This window comes from Meriones unguiculatus, chromosome 6 (genome assembly GCF_030254825.1).
Source record: "Meriones unguiculatus strain TT.TT164.6M chromosome 6, Bangor_MerUng_6.1, whole genome shotgun sequence".
NCBI classification, from domain to species: Eukaryota; Metazoa; Chordata; class Mammalia; order Rodentia; family Muridae; genus Meriones; species Meriones unguiculatus.
In genome coordinates this window covers 66,620,053-66,638,876 of record NC_083354.1, presented here as the reverse complement: position 1 = coordinate 66,638,876, position 18,824 = coordinate 66,620,053, and the positions used below count along the sequence as shown (strand labels likewise).

At 41.7% G+C, this 18,824-nt stretch overlaps 1 protein-coding gene across 2 annotated transcripts in view; it reads right to left on the bottom strand.

Annotated features, from left to right (window-relative positions):
- Positions 1-18,824, bottom strand: part of Dmgdh (dimethylglycine dehydrogenase) — an 88,786-nt gene that overhangs the window by 47,351 nt on the left and 22,611 nt on the right. For both annotated transcript variants that reach the window (XM_060385573.1, XM_060385572.1), the window contains exons 6-11: positions 15,970-16,218; positions 13,545-13,743; positions 11,321-11,490; positions 10,809-10,962; positions 8,745-8,910; positions 8,082-8,212 (exon numbers count right to left, since the gene is read on the bottom strand). In XM_060385573.1, coding sequence (XP_060241556.1) covers positions 8,082-8,212; positions 8,745-8,910; positions 10,809-10,962; positions 11,321-11,490; positions 13,545-13,743; positions 15,970-16,218 — 1,069 coding nt within the window. The remainder of the gene's footprint in view (positions 1-8,081; positions 8,213-8,744; positions 8,911-10,808; positions 10,963-11,320; positions 11,491-13,544; positions 13,744-15,969; positions 16,219-18,824) is intronic.

Sequence of the window (18,824 nt, the reverse complement as noted above, 5' to 3'; positions counted from 1 at the left end):
AACATCTATGCCCCAAATAAAAAGGCACCCACACTTGTAAAAGAAACATTAATAAAACTTAAACCACTCATAGATCTCCACACTTTAATAGTGGGACACTTCAATACCCAACTCTCAACAAAGGACAGGTCAACAAAAGAGAAGTTAAACAAAGAATCAATGACACGAACAGATGTCATGAGTCAAATGGACCTAACAAACATCAACAGAACTTTTCACCCAAACACAAAAGAACTGACCTTCTTCTCAGCACCTCATGGAACCTTCTCCAAAGTAGACCATATAATTGGTCACAAAGCAAGCCTCAACAGATACAAGAAGATTGAAATAATCCCTTGTATCCTACCAGACCACCATGGACTAAAGCTGGACCTCAAGAACAACAGAAATAGCATAAAAAGCCTATATACACATGGAAACCGAACAACTCTCTACTCAATGACAGCTGGATCATGGATGAAATAAAGAAATTAAAGACTGCCTAGAATTTGATGAAAATGAAAGCACAACATACTCAAATTTATGGGACACAATGAAAGTGGTAAGAAGAAGAAAGTTCATAGCACTAAGTGTCTTCATAAAGAAATTTGAAATATCTCATACAAGCAACTTAATGGCTCACCTGAGAGGCCTAGGGGAAAAAAAAAGAAGAAGAAGACACACCAAAGAGGAGTAGATGGCTGGAAATAATCAAACTCATGGCTTAAATCAATAAAGAGAAACAACAACAACAAAAATAAACTAGAAATAAAGAGAACAATTCAAAGAATCAATGAAACCAAGAGCTGGTTCTTTGAGAAAATCAACAAGGTAGACAAATTCTTAGCCAAATTCTGCCTTTTATTTTTAGTTATAAAAGGCAGACAGACACTATCCAAATCAACAAAATCAAAAATAAAAAGGGGGACATAACAACAGACACTGAGGAGATCCAAACCATCATTAGGTCTTATTTCAAAAGCCTATATACTGCAAAACTTGAAAATTTAAATGAAATGGCCAATTTTCTTGATTGATTCCACTTACCAAGCTGAACCAAGACTAGGCAAATAAATTAAATAGTCCCATTTCCCCTAAAGAAAAAGAAGCAGTCATCAAAAGTCTCCTATCCAAAAAAAGCCCAGGGCCAGATGGTTTCAGCCTAGAATGCTACCAGACCTTCAAAGAAGAGCTAACACCAATACTCTTCAAACTACTCCACAAAATAGAAACAGAAGGAACATTACCAAACTCATTATATTAAGCCACAGTCACCTTGATTCCTAAACCTTACAAAGATGCAACAAAAAAAGAGAATTTCAGACCAATCTTCCTTATGAACATTAATGCAAAAATATTCAACAAAATATTTGCAAACTGAATCCAAGAACACAAAAGAGATCATCTACTATGACCAAGTATGCTTCATCTCAGATATACAGGGGTGGTTCAATATGTGGAAATCCATCAATGTAATCCACAAGCTGAAACAAAAAACAAGCTGAAAGAAAAAAACCACATGATCATCTCCTTAGATGCTGAAAAAGCCTATGATAAAATCCAACACTTGTTCATATTTAAAGTCCTGGAGAGATCAGGGATACAAGGCACTTATCTAAACATAGTAAAGGCAATATACAGCAAGCCTATAGCCAACATCAAACTAAATGGAAAGAAACTTAGATCAATCCCAGAAATCAGGGACAAGGCAAGGCTGCTCACTCTTTCCATATCTCTTCAACATAGTTCTTGAAGTCCTTGCTAAAGAAATAAGACAATTAAAGGAGATCAAATGGATTCAAATCAGAAAGGAAGAAGTTAAAGTATCACCATTTGCAGATGATATGACAATATACATGGGTGACCCCCAAAAATTCTACCAGAGAACTCCTACAGTTGATAAACTGTTGGGAGCCGTGACTCAGCGGCCTGCTTTGGCTTTTAGGAGGCCTTTTACTAATGGCAGAGGAGAACTTGCAAGTCCATCTCCTTTTGTTTGTGACAACAGGTGGGATAGCTTGTGAGGGTTACACCTCTTCCTCAGGCTCCTTGTGCAAATTAACGTATTGTTCTGAGATGTTTTACTTGCAAAAAGGAACTACTCAAATAATAAAGTGGTCAGAAGGCTGGAGGCAGAGGAGGCAGGCAGAGTCTTGAGACTGGCTGCTGGCACTGCTTGCTGCAGCAGTCTGCCTTTTGCAAAGGCTGTAGAGTCTGGACCTTTAAAAATTAGTTTCCTGTGTGCTGTGTGTTTATTTTATTAATTTTAATCCTCACACCCAACTCAAGAACCGTTCGACTCTGCCCGGCTGGCCCCGGCAGATTGGCGCCCGAACGTGTGGCTTGAGATACAGGGATTCAGTGAAAGACACCGCTGTGTTTGGCTCGTGAGCTCGCATTAAGTAGAAGGGGTGCGGTGAGTAAATCCCAAAATAAAAATGGGACAAGGCATTAGCCTAGTGCTTTTTTTATGGAACTTAATTAAAGGTAGTCTGTATAAGCAACAGGAAACTGAGAAAGCTAAACTTTCAGGCTCAGAGAGAAGGAGGTTAAAAAAATGGCAGGCTTCAAGAGAAAATGTTATTATACCATCAGCTCCTCCAGAGGAGTTGTATTGCCCTTCTGATGACAATAATTTCTTGCCAGAAGGAGACTTTGAGGAAGACTTGCAACCTAATGAGGTTGCAGAGTTGGAGGAAGAACCAGATCAGCACTATTCTGAGAGATACCCTCCAATTCAGGCTATGCATGTTAAAAAGCGTAAGCCTTGGCAAAAAGAAATTACAAGACTGGAGTGGGGCTTGGAGGAAATAAACAAAAAAAATTGGAGCATTAACTACTAGGGAAAATGAAGCCCAATCTCCCACTCCAACTCCATCATTGGTGGAAGGCTTAGGCCCTCCTTCTGGGAATGCTACAGTTTCAAAGGCCCAGAAGGCAAGGGGACCTCTCCCTTTGTCCACTGTACGAACATCTGTATCTACTTTACAAGCTTCTTTACAAGAAGCCAGGCAGAATGGAAAAGACGTATCTGAGTTTTTTAGTTTTCCAGTTTTGGAGCAACCCGATGGACACGGTAATATGGTGAGAGTCCATGCTCCTATACCTTTTAAACAGATAAGAGAATTCAAATCTACATGCTGCCAATACAGTCCTACAGCGCCTTTCACCCTGGCTCTGCTGGAATCCATGTCTACTGAGGCTCTCTGCCCAGGGGACTGGAAACAGTTAGCAAGAACATGTTTATCAGGAGGAGATAATTTATTATGGAAGTCAGATTTTGCAGAGCATTGTCAAGCTACAGCTAAACTTAATCGAGCTCAGCAAATTCCTATAACTTATGACATGCTTGCTGGAGAAAGAATCTACAGGGAAATAGGACAGCAATTGGATTTTGATGTGGCCATTTATGCTTAGGTCAATACTGCTGCCTGGAGGGCCTGGAGTAAGTTTCCACAAGCAGGTAAACAGGTGGAGGATTTGTCTAAAATCTGTCAGGGACCTGATGAGTTATTTCAAGATTTTGTGGCAAGATTAATGCAAGCAGCAAACAGACTTATAAGTGATGAAAAGTTTGGATTGTTATTAGTGAAACAAGTGGCTTATGAGAATGCTAACAGTGCTTGCCAAGCAGCCTTGAGACCAAAGGCCAAGGATTGGGTTACTTCATTACAGACAATAGTACTCATCCAAATAATTAGGTTAATAACAGCTAAAATTCAAAGCTCTCTGGCTGCAAGGTATTTGTCAGCTCTTTCTGGTAAGGGTCCGCCAATTTATTGAAATATCAACTAAAACAACCAACTGGGCTTTGTTTGTTACGGCGTAAATTGGCTAAGACCCCATTTAAAATTAACAACAGGAGAACTAAAACCACTTTTTGACATTTTAAAAGGAGAGGCTAATCCTTTGTCAAAAAAGGAAACTTACCAAAGAAGCTCGTGATGCTTTGCAAAAGATAAAATTAGCTATTGAAAAGCAGCATGTTCAATATATTGATTATTCAAAAGAATGGGGTGCATATATTTTGGCTACTGTTCATACTCCAACTGCTATATTGTGGCAAAAAGGACCATTATTATGGTTGCAACTGCCTGTCTCCTGTTCGAGTTCTGACACCATATTATGAAACAGTGGATAGTTTAGTTCAAATGGCTCGCACAAAATCTCGTAAATATTTTGGTAGAGAGCCCTCCTTAATTGGAGTCCCTTTTACCAAACAGCAAGTAGATTGGTTATTTCAAAATGTAGATTGTTGGGCAATAGCTTTTGCTCATTATTTAGGACGTATTGATAATCATTATCCAAAACATAAATTACTTCAATTTGCCAATGAGCATGCTTTTCTATTTCCTAAAATAATTAAACAAAAGCCATTACGTCAAGTTCCAACAGTATTCACTGATGGATCTTCAAATGAAAAAGCTGTTTATGTACTAGAGGGACAAACTTTTGTTTTGCAAACATTGCCAGCCTCAGCTCAAGTTGTAGAATTACGAGCTGTTGCCATAAAAGATCTTCTGGAGGTATCTCCATCACTGATCTCAAACTGTATTATAGAGCAACAGTAATAAAAACTGCATGTTACTGGCATTGAAACAGGCTGGTGGATCAATGGAATCAAATAGAAGACCCAGAAATAAACACATACACCTATGGATACCTGATTTTTGATAAAGATTCCAAAACCATACAATGGAAAAAAGATAGCATCTACAACAAATGGTGATATTCTAACTGGAATTCCACATGTAGAAAAATGCAAATAGAACCACATCTATCACCCTGCACAAAATTAAAGTCCAAGTGGATCAAAGATCTCAACATAAACCATACTAAATTTGTTGGAAGAAAAAGTAGGGAAGAGCCTTGTACTTTTTGACACAGGAGACAACTTCCTGAACAGTACACCAACAGCACAGGCTCTAAGATCTACAATTAATAAATGTAACCTTGTAAAACTGAAAAGCTTCTGTAAAGGAAAGGACACTGTCAACAGAACAAAATGATAACCTACAGGCTGGGAAAAGATCTTCATCAACCCTACATCCGATAGAGAGCTAGTATCCAGAATGTATAAAGAACTCAAGAAATCAGACACCAACAAACTAAACAATCCAATTAAAAAATGGTGTACAGAGCTAAACAGAAATTCTCAACAGAGGAATATAGAATGGCAGAGAAACACTTAAAGAAATTCTCAACATCCTTAGTCATCAGGAAAATGCAAATCAAAACAACTCTGAGATTCCATCTTACACCTATCAGAATGGCTAAGATTAAAAACTCTAGTGACAACACATGCTTGAGAGGATGTGAAGAAAGGGGAACCCTTCTCCATTGCTGGTGGGAATGTAAACTTGTAAAATCACTTTTGAAATCAATCTGATGCTTTTTCAGAAGTTGGGAATAGCATTACCACAAGATCCAGATATACCACTCCTGGGCATATACCCAAAGGATGCCCTTCCATTCAATAAGGACTTTGGCTCAACTATGTTCATAGCAGCTTTATTTGTAATAGTCAGAATCTGAAAACAACCTAGATGTTGCTCAATAGAAGAATGGATACTGAAATTGTGGTATATCTACACAATGGATAAAAACAAGGAAATAATGAAATTTGCAGGCAAATGGATGGAGCTAGAAGAGATCATCCTGAGTAAGGTAACCCATAAACAGAAAGTCAGGCATGATATACACTCACTTATAATCAGATGTTAGCCATATAATATAGGCCAGCCATCTACAGACCTAAAGAAGCTAAACACTAAGGAGGACCCTAGGGAGGATGCTTAAATATCATTCAGAATGGCAAACAGCATAGACACCAGAAGTGGTGAAAGAGAGGAAAGAGAATGGGAGCCTATTATAGAGGGTCCTCTGAAAGGATTCATCCAACAGGGGAGTGAAGCAGATGCTGAGACTCAGGGCCAAACTTTGGGCCAAGCACAGGGAGTCTTAAGGAGGAAGAGAGGTGTGGGGATAGAGGGACATAGAGGGGACAGGAGCCCCACAAGGAGACCAACAAAACTAAAAGGTCTGAGCCAAGGGGGTCCTGCAGAGACTGATGCCCCAACAGAGGATCCTGCATGGAGAGCACCTGGACCCCCTGCTCAGATGTGGCTGATTGGCAGCTCAGTCTCCATGTGGATCTCTGAATGAGGGGATCAGGGGCTGCCTCTATCATGAACTCAGTTGACTACTCTATGATCATTCACCCCTGATGATGCAGCCTTGCCAGACCACAGGAAGAAGAGGATCCAAGCATCCTGATAAGATTTAACAAGCAGATGACAGATGGCAATAGTGGACTTTCAGTGGACTAGGAGAAGGAGATGGGGGGAGAGGGAAAGAGGGCAGGACTTGGAGAGTTGAGTGAGGGAGCTTCATTCAGGATATATAATGAATAAATTGTGAAGAAAAAAAAATAAAATAAAAAAGATGGAAACTTCACAGTGGACTGGAGGTCCAGGCAAAGGCAGGTCTGCAATTTAGGTGTGAAACAGATGGAGAAGATAAGTAAAGGAGGTAGTTGGCTTAAGTGAACCCAATTTGTCATGCAGACTTGAGCAGGTAACTTTAACTCATACTTGTTTCTTAGTCTGAAAATGAGGATAATACATACTTTGTCAAATCTTTTAATTTAGCACGTGTTTTTATATGTAATACACACACATATATGCACACATGTTGTATGTGTGTATAGAGGCAAAGGTTGACATTGAGTGTCTTCCTTGATGGCACTCCACCTTATATTTTGAGGTAAGGCTCACCTGAACCCAAAGCTTGCCCTCTCAGATAGTCCAGCTAGCCAGCTCACTCTGAAGGTGCCTTGTCTCTGCCTCTAAGTGCTGGGATTACCTGTGAGCTTCTGTGCCTATCTGCCATTATATGGTTGCTGGGGAGTCTAAACTCTAGCTCTCATGCTTGTGAAGGATGCATCCTCCCCATGGGAGCCACCTCCCCAGCCCCCGCAAACTCTTAAGAGAATTAATTGAGATATGTCTAAAAGGAGCTCTGGCTCTTTGATGTTTAATAAAGAAGAGTTAGTTAATATTAGCAGACCCAGTAAAGCCACTGGGCAGGTCACCTTTGGAGGGGGCAGGGGCTTTTGCTTCAGTTATTCCTGTAAAACACATGAGGTTTATTCACACTGATGAGATTTCAGAATTAAAGTGGGAGCTGGAAAGATTGCTCAGTGATTGAGAGAGTTAAAGCTCTTGTAGAGAGTGAGAGTATGGTTCTCTGCACCCAGTTCTGATTCACAGCCACCTGGAACTCCAGCTCCAGGAGATCTGATGCCCTATTCTGGTCTCTTCAAGAACCTGCATGCATGCACACACTTACTTTAAAAAAGAACTAAAGTTGTTCTTTAAGTGCTTTGTGATGATTATCTTCTTTCAACTTTATTTATGTGTGGGTTTGTTCTGCCTGCATGTATGTTTGTGTGCCATGTATGTGCTTGGTACTTCTGGAGGCCTGAGGAAGACATTACATCCCCCTGGAACTGAAGTTAAAATGGTTCTGATCCACCACATGGGTGAAGGGAATCAAATCCAGGTCACCTGGAAAAGCTGCCAGTGCTGCTAACATCTAAGCCATCTCTCTAGCCCCCATGATGGATCGTTGCTAACTTGATGCAGCCTAGAATTATCTGGGGAAGAGTCTCAGTGGGGAATGGTAGCCTGTGGATGTGTGTATGGGGCGTTGTCTTAATTAAATTAAATGCAGGAAGACTCATCCCATTGTGGTAGTGCCATTCCCCAGGCAGAGGCTCCTAAACTGTATGAGAGCCGGAAACCCAAGCTGTGTGTAAGTAAGCAATCACGCCTGAGTGCATTTCTCTCTGCTCTTGACTGTGGATGTAATAATATGAGAAACTGCTTGAAGTTCCTGTTCCTGCTTTGACTTTCCTAGTGATAGACTGTAACCTGAAATTGCAAACTGAAATCAATGCCTTTCCTCCCTAGATTACTTTTTTGTCATGGGATTTTATCACAGCAACAGAAATGGAACTAGAATACTAGCACAAAGAAAACTGTGGAAGATGGAGTCAGCCTGTTACCTGCACAGAATTATTTTACTGGCTGTTTATTTACCTAAGATCATGAAGTTCCGACCCAGATCCAGTGATCAGCAGGAATTCCCCAGGAGACTGGTGGGAAACGGTCAGCTCAGCATACACTTGACCTTTGTGTGTCAACATGTGACTAATGTTTGTAAAACCCACCTGCACAAAATAATTTAAAATCATTTCAGGATGAATTAAGCATCTTCACACATGGGTAAAATGTGTGGGAAAACCCCACCTCTTACCATTTATATCAAGGATATAAAGTAAACCAAAGATTAATTTAAGTTTCCCATTTCAACAATCATGTAAAATTGTTTGTCCTAAAAATCACATCATACAAAATTTCCCTACAAATTGTATTTCAGGGCTGGAAAGTTGGTACTGAAGTAAGGACACTTTCAGCCAAAGCTGGCACCCTAAATTCAATCCCTGGAACCCACAGGTTGAACAGAGAGACTTTTGCAAGCTGTCCTCTGACCTCTAGAATCTTATTGGCACATTAAATGAAGTCATCAGCATCATAGATGACAATTTATTCAATGGAAATTTTAATTGAGAAATAGTTGCCGTACTCTTGGTCACTTGAAGCGATCAATATAGTATCCACTTGGGATAAATGGAGTCAAAGAAGGTTGGGTTTGGGTTTTTTGAAAAGACCAGGTCAGAATCCTGGACCTTGTTTATTTACCTTGGGAATGACATTTGCAAAGAGATGGTCCAGAAGTCGGGTGGAATCTTGGCCTTTGATGCTGAACTTGCCAAATGGAGATAGGTCAATCACACCGACTCTTTGCATAACCTGTTTGTACTCAGAGCCCACTGGCTCAAACCAGTTTGTGCGGCGGAAACTTGGCCTAAAACACAATATTTACTGTTCAAGACAACTGTCATTCATTATCCAAAAAATATGGAATAAATATTTTAATCAGCTTCCCTCATCTAGAAAAGCCTGCTGGAGCTGAGGGAAGGGCACCCTTGGATCTGTTCTGTAAATTATATATACATTTTGGAATCTGACCTATTATAGTTTATTTATCATCCATTTGACCATTTTATAGTGAATGGAGTGTTAATTAGAGAGAAAATAAGACAGAACTCATGGGTACTCTGGTATGAAGGGCAGTATACAAAGCAACAGTTGAGGATTTTTAAGCCTGGTTTCATGTTAGAATCATTTGGGGAACATTTTTCGAATACCAGTGGTAAAGCCTCATTAAATCACAATGGAGTGTGTGTATATACAAGTGTGTGCATTTGTGTATGTCTGTGTGTGTGTGTGTGTACCTGTTCATGTCTCGCTGTGTGTACGTGTATGTATATGTCTCTGTGTATACACACACACTCACATGCAGCTGTCTAGCCAATACCGCTCCACCACTGTGAATACAAATCACTTTCACTATTAAAAGGGGATTGGACACTTCAGCAGGTTCCAGGGAGTGTTCTTGCCTGAGATAAGCCAGTTCCTTCACTCTTAGTGAGAAAAGGCACAGAGTGGCTTCTAGGTCCTTTGCAGTAGCTAATGATGGAACAGGCTCTAGAACAAAGATCTCCTGACTCATTTTGAAAGGTCTTTTCCACTTAAGCAAATGAACTTCTAACATGGTGTTTTTAGCTTCAGAACAGGATGCTAGGTCTGCAGAGTTTTCCAGTATCTTAGCTATTAATTTTTTAAAAGAAACTTAAACTAGATCTAAATATCACAAAGTATTTATCTGAGTTGTTCCTGAAAACCCAAGCCAGTAATTTTGCCCCCAAACATCTAGCTGCCTCTAGAACTAAATCTAGAGCCATTCATAGCTGCCTCCACTTTTGTGTTTTACAACACGTATCTGAATTTAAAGTAAAAGTCAAAATCTGTTGTTTCACGGGCACGCATGTTCATCTGTGTGTGCATGTGCACATGTTGAGCGCACAGGACAACCATAGGTGCCATACCTCAGGAGCCACCCAACTTGTTTAATTTCTAAGACAGGGTCTTTCACTGGCTGAGAGTTTGCCAACAGGCTGGACTAGCTGGCCAGCAAGACCCATGGATCCACCTTGTCTGCCCCTCCCTCCAGTGCTGGGATTTTAAGCCTACGACCAACTTTTACACATAGGTACTGGGATCAGACTCAAGTCCTCGTGCTGGCATGGCAAATGCTTTACCAAGTGAGCTATCCTTCTAACCTCAAACTCTGTTCAAATAGCAAAATGACAGTCTGAGAGTACTGGTAAATTAGCTTCTAGACATGCTACTCATTTTTCCTTAATTTATGGGTTCTCATGGAAACAAATAACCATTAACCCCAAGTCCAGCAATGCCATGCGATACTCAGAGGCCTGTTTCAGTGGTATACTTGCTATTAATCTTAAGTGCAGGTGCTCTCTTGTCTGTTTCGTGACCCAGAGTTGTGGGTCCTTTCCTTACAGTGTTTGAGATTTGATCAGGAACCCGAAGCCATGACAAACTTTCAACAGCCAATTAAAGCCGTATAATGTAAGTGGATGGCAACGAGGAAGGTTCCTCTGAGATTCTGGTAACTGCCAAGTAAAAAAGGTGTGAGTGAGATGACCAGTGTCCCCTGGGCTGGCATAAGGAATGCCTCCACCATGAGCAGGTAAGTGATCCTGGGAGCAGACTCAGTGTTCCTCTGAGAACAGTGCAGTTATGATGGTTGAGGAATCTGGCCCTGCTTTCCTTCTGCTCTACCCTGGGATGACAGCCCTGGAACAGAAGCACATGCAAGCTATGATGACATTCACTTACCTATACTGAGTGTCCTGGCCGGGTTTGTAGAACCAGTGTGGCTGCTCCCAGCCAGCATGGAAGCCCATGGAGCACTTGGACTTCAGGATTTTGTAGAGCCCACTGACTCTCTGGGTTGGCCTCCCGGCAAACCGTTCTTCCTTGGGATAACCGACTGAGAAGGGAACAGGAGTGCTCTAATAGTTTATAACTGAAATGAAGCAATACACTGAAGAGATTTTAGGAATGGAAAGGATGGGACATACAATTCAAAAGTGTATATATATATATATGTGTGTGTGTTTTTTAAAAGATGCCAATTATACTGATCATCAAAGGGTAAAGTAAAAATACCCTAAATGCTTAAAATCAGTGATGTACCCAACACATTTTAACCTTATGCAGTCATATACATCCCCCACTATAACTTAAGGCACGATCACAGTTCCTCCCCACCCCCAGGGAACAGAACAGAGTATCTAAAGTGAGAGATGCTACAGGTCTTTCTAGATGACAGCAAGTTGGTACTTCACCGATGTTGTTGAACCCATAGGATTCTCTGGCTTTGGCCTCAGTGTACTGTGTTGTTGTCCATTTGCCATAGCGATTGGGATCCAGTTCTATCAGGTCAAAAGGAGGTTCTCCATGCAAAATCCAGTCACTGAGGTACTTCCCTACCCCACCAGCATGGATTATGCCGTATCTTTAGGATACAAAGATAATTATTGATATTACAAATGTGATGCATTCAAGTGGTGAAGCATGTCTAGACATGTTACAGGGATCAAAGCTAGAGTCACCTATGCTCCTCAGAGCACACAAGTGATGCACTTATGTTTATGCTATACATTTTTTCCTCTAAAACAAATCAGTGTATGTTCTGTCATGAAGATGAAACACTCCTGACTTGACTGCTGGCTTGTTTTCACACTTTTACAGGGGAAACCGCACTCACAGATAGCCTGTGGCTGCCAGCTAGTAAAGGTGCTGACTTTAGGGAAGAAGCAGTTGGCTCTCACCTGCCATTCTGAGTGGTGATTATCCTGACAGGAAATTATGGGAGGCGCCCCCACCCTCACCCCATCTCTTCACAACTCAGTGCAGTGCTGATTTTCTTAGGTGATAGCCTCTATGCAAGGAATCTTTGACTTAGAAGCACTCATCCAGAGGTAGGCACTCAGTGGGCACTCAGCTGGCACAGGGCAGAAAGGGCAGAACATGACCTCTGTAATTTGCAACTAATAGGTCACTTGGAGGGGAAGGTCTGTTTGTCTCACAAAAAGATGCTTGGTTGGACTAAGGCTGATTACGTAGCTGAGAGTGGCCTTGAACTTCTTATCTTCCTGTGCCTCCACCTCCTTAGCACTGGTGTTACAGAGATATCCACTATGCCTGGATCATAGGACGCTGAGGATCAAGCCCAGAGTTTTCTTGCATGGTAAGCTCGCACTCTCCTTGCTTACATTCCCAGCCACCAACAGATGCTTTAAATCATACGTATTATTATGATATCAGAATACCAAATCCAGGATGCTTTATTCAGGTCTTCTTCCCATTCTTATTAACAAAGGCTTTCAATATACCCATATTATCTGTGATTACATTAAAAAAGGAGCTTTTAAGGAAATGAATAGGGTGAGACTCAGAGAAAGAATCAAGGGAACTTGATATCAATGTGAAAACCCCATTCCACCCCTTGGTCTGATCTCTATTACCATATATTAAAAAAAAAATCTTAACACACAGGGCTGGAGAGATAGTTCAGCAGTTAAGAGTACTGACTGCTCTTCCAGATGACCGGTTTCAATGTCTAGTACCCACATGGCAGCTCACAACTGCCTATAACTCCAAGATCTGATACTCTCACACATACATGCAGGCAAAACACCAATATACATTCAAAAATAAAAAACCTAACACAAGAACTCTAGTACCCCAAACCATACTGACTTAAAAGCCAGAACCTTAGTTCTAAGAATCGTGGGAGGAGTTTGACAGAAAATGCTTTCTCCCCAACTACACTCCTTTAGAAAAATAAATATGCCTTGACTGTTACCAAGTTAGTCTCAAGGAGAATAAAAAGGCATCACTTTGTACTTGTAGTAAGAAGCCTGGTACAGAGCTGACAATCATTAATGATTATTTGAAAAACATATCCAAATAGAATAGAGAAGAAAACTAGAATATTAGAAACTTTGATGTGATGGTGAAGTGAATTTGACATCAATATTCAGCATATTAATAAGACAAATATTAGAAATGAAACAGAGGCAATGAGTGGAATCTTAAATAGGAAGCAGCCAAGGGAGTTACACAATGTAAATCACATTAGACAAACAAGAATTATTTTGAAAATACATAAGATATGTTATCCATTTGATATTTTAAATATGTCACATTCTGTTATGAAACTATTCTTGTCCAGTTGGGGCAAATTGACCCATTGGAAGGTAACAGCATGAACAGGGACACAAAGAGATACTTCCAAGAGGCAGGAAATACATGAAGACAGTTTCACAAAATGACTGCCCTCCATGTGCTAACCTTGACTACATAGGTGCTTAGCCCAATAAACAGTCCCCTCTTTGGTCAGTAGAAAGAGGCAACCCCACCCTTACCTTATTCCTCATTCCACTTCATCCCTACTGTCTACCCCCTCTCTCATGTTTTCTACTTTGGGGCCTGATATTTTAAGACTGGTTGTTAGCTAAAGAAAACACTTCTGCAAGGAATGTCAAATCTCAGGGTGCTACTCACCCAAAGCCAATGGCCACCCAGTAATTTCTGACTCCCTGGTGGGGCCCCACCATAGGCAGAATGTCGGGGGAGTAGGTGATAGGGCCGTTGACGATATTGATGATGTCCGCCTTTTTCAAAACAGGAATCATGTCCATGGCAGCCTCCAGATGGTCCATGATTCGGTCCAGGTCAGACTCAAAAAGTTCCTTTCCGAAGCCTAGAAAGACAGACTTCTGTCCCTCATGTACAGGCAGATCTCAAAGTAAGGCAGTTCTAAAACAGGTGCCCTAAGGTGGACACTTCCTTTTTCTTTAGATGCTAAAGTTGGGGCCAGTGAGGTGACTGAGGGTAGAGGGACCTGCCACCAAGCTTGACAGCCTGAGTTCAGTCTCTAGGAGCCACATGGTGGAAGCAAAGAACTGACCCCTGCAAGTCGCCCTCTGACCCCACAAGTCTGTCCTCACATCTGAATGCCCACATACACATGCCAATAAATCAGTATAAGAAATATTAAGTCTAAATTCACTCTCCTAATACCATAACATTCCTGGGAACAATAATGCTATTCTTACTGAAACCAAAGTCACCTTTTTAGTACATAGAAACTGAAATTTATGCTTAGGTTCCCCCCCCTCCAATATTTTACCCAATCATTATTTTAAAAAGAACAGTAAGTTGGTTTATCAGGACAGATTTTAAAATAATCTTTCAATAAACATAAAAGTGAGAGCAAATGCAGTGTGCAATTATTCCAGGACACTGAAGAAAGAGGACCATTGCTCTGGGATTCAGAATGAAGGATCTGAGAGCTCTGTGATCTCTCCTTTCTCCATGCTGCCTCCATCCTGCAGCTTCCTCCCAGAGGTGAGCTTGCACAACAGCTATCTTTCTTTCATCCTAGAAGTCACCAGGACTAAAAGCAGGGCCAACAGATAAACTTCATTAGGTCCCCGCCCAGTTCTCCTGGCCCTTCTTGATCAGGACAATGGCATGGAGCCTCAGGCTACCAGGGTTGCACTAGGGCATGTGATACCCATGCCAGGAACAACTCAGCCTGGCTCTCCCTCTAGCATTTCAATATTTGCTCAGCATTTATTTGGAAACAAAGCTACAGCATGGACAGAGTGGAGAGAGGCCCTCCCTAAACCCGCCTCCCTAGGAGCTCTCAGCCCTCACTCTGAGGTAAGAAACAATTTTGCTGAGTCCCAGATGCACATGGTCCACTCAGGGAAACCAAAGCCTGCTGGCTGCTGGACCAGCCTCTGAAGGAGGCAAGGTGGGTCCGAAGTCCTTTCCTGTTACGTGGGAGAGAGGGGTCTGCTCCCCACTTCAAACTGCTTAACAACATACAATTCTAGAAAATGCACTTTTATGTTTCTTCACATTCCCTGGAATAGGTCAGTGCCCAAACCATATATTAGCTCCTCTTATAGACTAAATCCAGAGGGCTCGGAAAGTAGCCATATCTAGAAAGGAACTGGCTTCACAAGCATAAGGACCTGAGGTCAACCCCAGGTCTTGTTTATCTATAAATAGATAAACAAACAAACAAACAAGGAAATAAATAAATGTACCTGTGCGTGTCTGTGTGGACTTATATAATCCCAGCACTTGTAAGGTAGAAGCAAAATATATTCCTGGGGCTCACTGGGCAGCCAGCCTACCTTCTACTGAGTTCCTGGCCAGTGAGAGACCTACCTCAAAAAGTAAAATAAAATGTAGACTGTGCCTGGGAATGACACCTAAGGATGTCCTCTGGCCTTCTCATGCTCATGTACACACATCTCTATGTACGTATATGCACACATATACACACATGCATGCATGCACATACATACACAGACACACACACACAAGATTAAAATTAGAGGTGTCTGTCTACACAGCCCAATCAAAAAGAAAATAATGCAAAATAAAACAAAAACCCTGGTCCTTCTCCCTGATGGAACTAGAAAGCACCGCCCCTCTTGCTAAGGCTTAGCACTCTGAGCAGTTCCCACTTGTGAGACACAGGAAGGCCTCTGCTCATAGTCCCACCTTCGCTGAGGACTCTGGCCTGCATTCTTTGTAGGTTGACACCTGTCTGGGTACCTGCAGTGTGGACAACAGCACAGCCTCTGTGTTCAGATTTTGAAACTAGACCAAGCAGGCAGATTGAGGGAAAGGGAAATGGCAGAAGGTTGTACCTGGAGCCTTTCCCAGCAACCCTAGTGCTAACATAAGCTACTCTCCTCAACCATCTGCATCTCTCCCCTGTCCTCTGGCCCTGTGTATTCTCCTTAAGGATACAAGGACCAAGTCCAGCGTCACCTCCAAGCCCTCCCTCAAGCCATTTCAGACACCTGCAGGTCAGCACTGGGATTTTGTCTTATACTGTATCTGGCTCCCAGCCTTTCCTGACTCATCATCTCTGACCCATATACCTTCCATTTGCTGAACCCACCTGGAGGGACTCCATGAGCCACCCAGGAGGCTTGAAGTTTCATCTTCTCCTGACTTTCGTAGGGACCAAACAAAAGCCCATCCCTTTCCTGTCGGAGGTAGTAGGATCCCTCCAGGTCACGGAGCACTGGGAGCTCTCGTTTCAAAGCCTTCACTTCTGGTATTGTCGATGTGACGACATACTGATGCTGCACAGGGATGAGGGGATGCTCCAGTCCAATCATTTTACCCACTTCACGAGCCCAAAATCCTTCAGTGAGAAAATCATTTTAAAAATGTCACCATGTGCATACATATGCCTATGACATTGACATAGCAATTTTTTTAATTTATTTTTTATTTATTACAATGTATTCACTTTGTATCCCAGCTGTAGCCCCCTCCCTCATCCCCTCCCAACCCCACCTTCCCTTCCTCTTTTCCTCCCATGCCCCTCCCCCAGTCCGCTGATAGAGGAGGTCCTCCTCCCCCCCTTCCATCTTACCCTAGCCTGTCAGGTCTCATCAGGACTGTCTGCATTGTCTTCCTCTGTGGTCTGGTATGACTACTCTTTCCTACCACCTCCTCTCCCCCCAGGGGGTGGTGATCAAAGAGCCAGCCATTGAGTTCTTGTCAGAGACAGTCCCTGTTCTCCTCACTAGGGAATCCCCTTGGAGACTGAGCTGGGCATGGCAATTTTTATTTGGAAATTTCATTGTTTATGTGGTTCCAGTGCCGAAGAGCAAACCAAAGGCCTTGTACATTCCTGCCAGGTGGGGCTCTACCACTGAGCCTCATCTCCAACCTCTTAAGTATTTTTGAGCATTGCAAAATTGAATGGGAAAGAAGACAAGACAATTGTTGGCACTGTCCAGGGTTTTAATAATATCTGTCACCCAAAGGAGCTCCTTCAGTGAAAAACCTTTTTATCCATGAGCAAAAATGAGCTGAAAAAGAAAAAAAGCAACCCAAACATATAAAAAAACAAATGCTTATAAGAAAGGCCATCACAAACTATCCCTGCTTGTAGACAGAGACAGGCAAAGGGTAAGTCCTTGTGTGGATGTGATGAGCACAGTTCAGAACAGTATGGTATGGTGCAGCCCTTTGAGCCGGCTCCTACACCCTGCTAACCCTGCTCTCCTCAAATCCCATGGACTCAAGGTTGTTCTGTTGACTTAAAATTTAGAGTCTATGCACTTTGGAAGTGAGAACACATTAAGTTCTGCTACTTCAAGAGCAACAGTGAGCTTGTGAGACATTTCATAAAGCAATATGGCAAAAAGCAAGAGAAACTGTAGGGAAGCTCAGTGGTGAGACTTCCAGGCATGTGTGAGGCCCTGGGTTCATCCCTAGCACTGCAGGAAGGAAGGGGAAACAGCAAAAAGGAGACTGGGCACATCAGTTCCCAAAACAGATGTTTTCCCTTTCACATCATTTCCCAAGGTTTAGGCCTGTATTTGTATTCTGAAAGGTCCCAGAGGCTATGACCAGCAAATCTAAATGCTTTTGCTGTGGTGACAGCAAAGTCTCTCTCTCTCTCTCTCTCTCTCTCTCTCTCTCTCTCTCTTTCTCTCTCTCTCTCTCTGTGTGTGTGTGTGTGTGATTATTTGCCTCTTTTTTTTTCATAAAGTTATATGTAGCTAGAGCTCAGAGCTGGCCTCACCCAGGCTGGCACTGAATTTCTGAACTGGCCTCCAGTGAGCGACTACAGACATGAGCAACATATCTAGCTACCAGGACATTATTTTAAATAAACACCACACCTTTACCAATAAAAAAGATACTTTAAGATCTAAAATGATCAATGTAATTTTTTTTGACAAAGGTGTAGTGTGCCTCACTCAGCGACTGACTCTTCGTGGGCAAGGACTTCCATTTACCAGCTTGTTTCATAGTGACTTTGGATAATTAGCATGGGACTAACCAACCCTCTCAATCACTACTTTTTTAGGCTGTAGTCTAAATTTTCTACTGTTTCTGTTTCTGCTTTTGAAAAAAATCTGGCAAGGGATTCTGAGATCCCCAAATCTGGCAAGGGGTCCTGAGATTCCCTTGATTACACAGTTCAAGGTCCAGAAGTACCTGTGAGCCAGCCTGGGAACCCAGACCATGTTCCCTGAGCAGCCAGCATTTATTTCCATTTAGGCAAACACCAACAATGTGTTCTGCTGGCTTGCTTTGGCCTGTCAGGCTAGTCATGCTTGAGTAATCACCCCATACTGGCTGCCCATTTGTAAACTTGGAATCCAACCTGTGGGCATTGGAGACATTTGCTAGTCTTTAATAATTTAGAGGCTTAATTATTGTTGTCAGTAGAAAGACATGAATTACCAATGTCAGGACTTTCTTTGTAGGAAAATATAGCACAGCCATATATTGTTGTTGTACACACAAAAACAATTTTTAAATCTAAAGTCAAATTATTTTGCCAAGTAATTCAAACCATTTTGCAGTACCTCCAATTCAGTTGTTTTGATTAAAAACATAAATTGAAGAAAATAAATTCTGTCCTATTCAAACACAGTTACAAATTTCTGAGCCTTGCTTATTAATGCATTTTATCATTAAAACAGAGCATACAATGTTTGTCTGAATCCCATCTAACTGTATTGCTTTAACTCCTGTTTACCCTTTGCTGCTGGTATCTGAGAAGCCTCCTGTTCTGTTTATTGAATTAATATAAGTCTAGTCAAGATTATACTTTAACTTTAGCTAGAGCAGACTAGCAACCAAGGTCAAAGGGGGAGAGTCAAGCATAGAAAAGAAAATCATCCCAAAAGAAAAAAAACCAAAAAACAAAAAACAAATGATCATTTCCACCTGCAAAGCAACTAGAAAGCCAATAAAATTGAGCATTAGAAATGGCCTATGTTT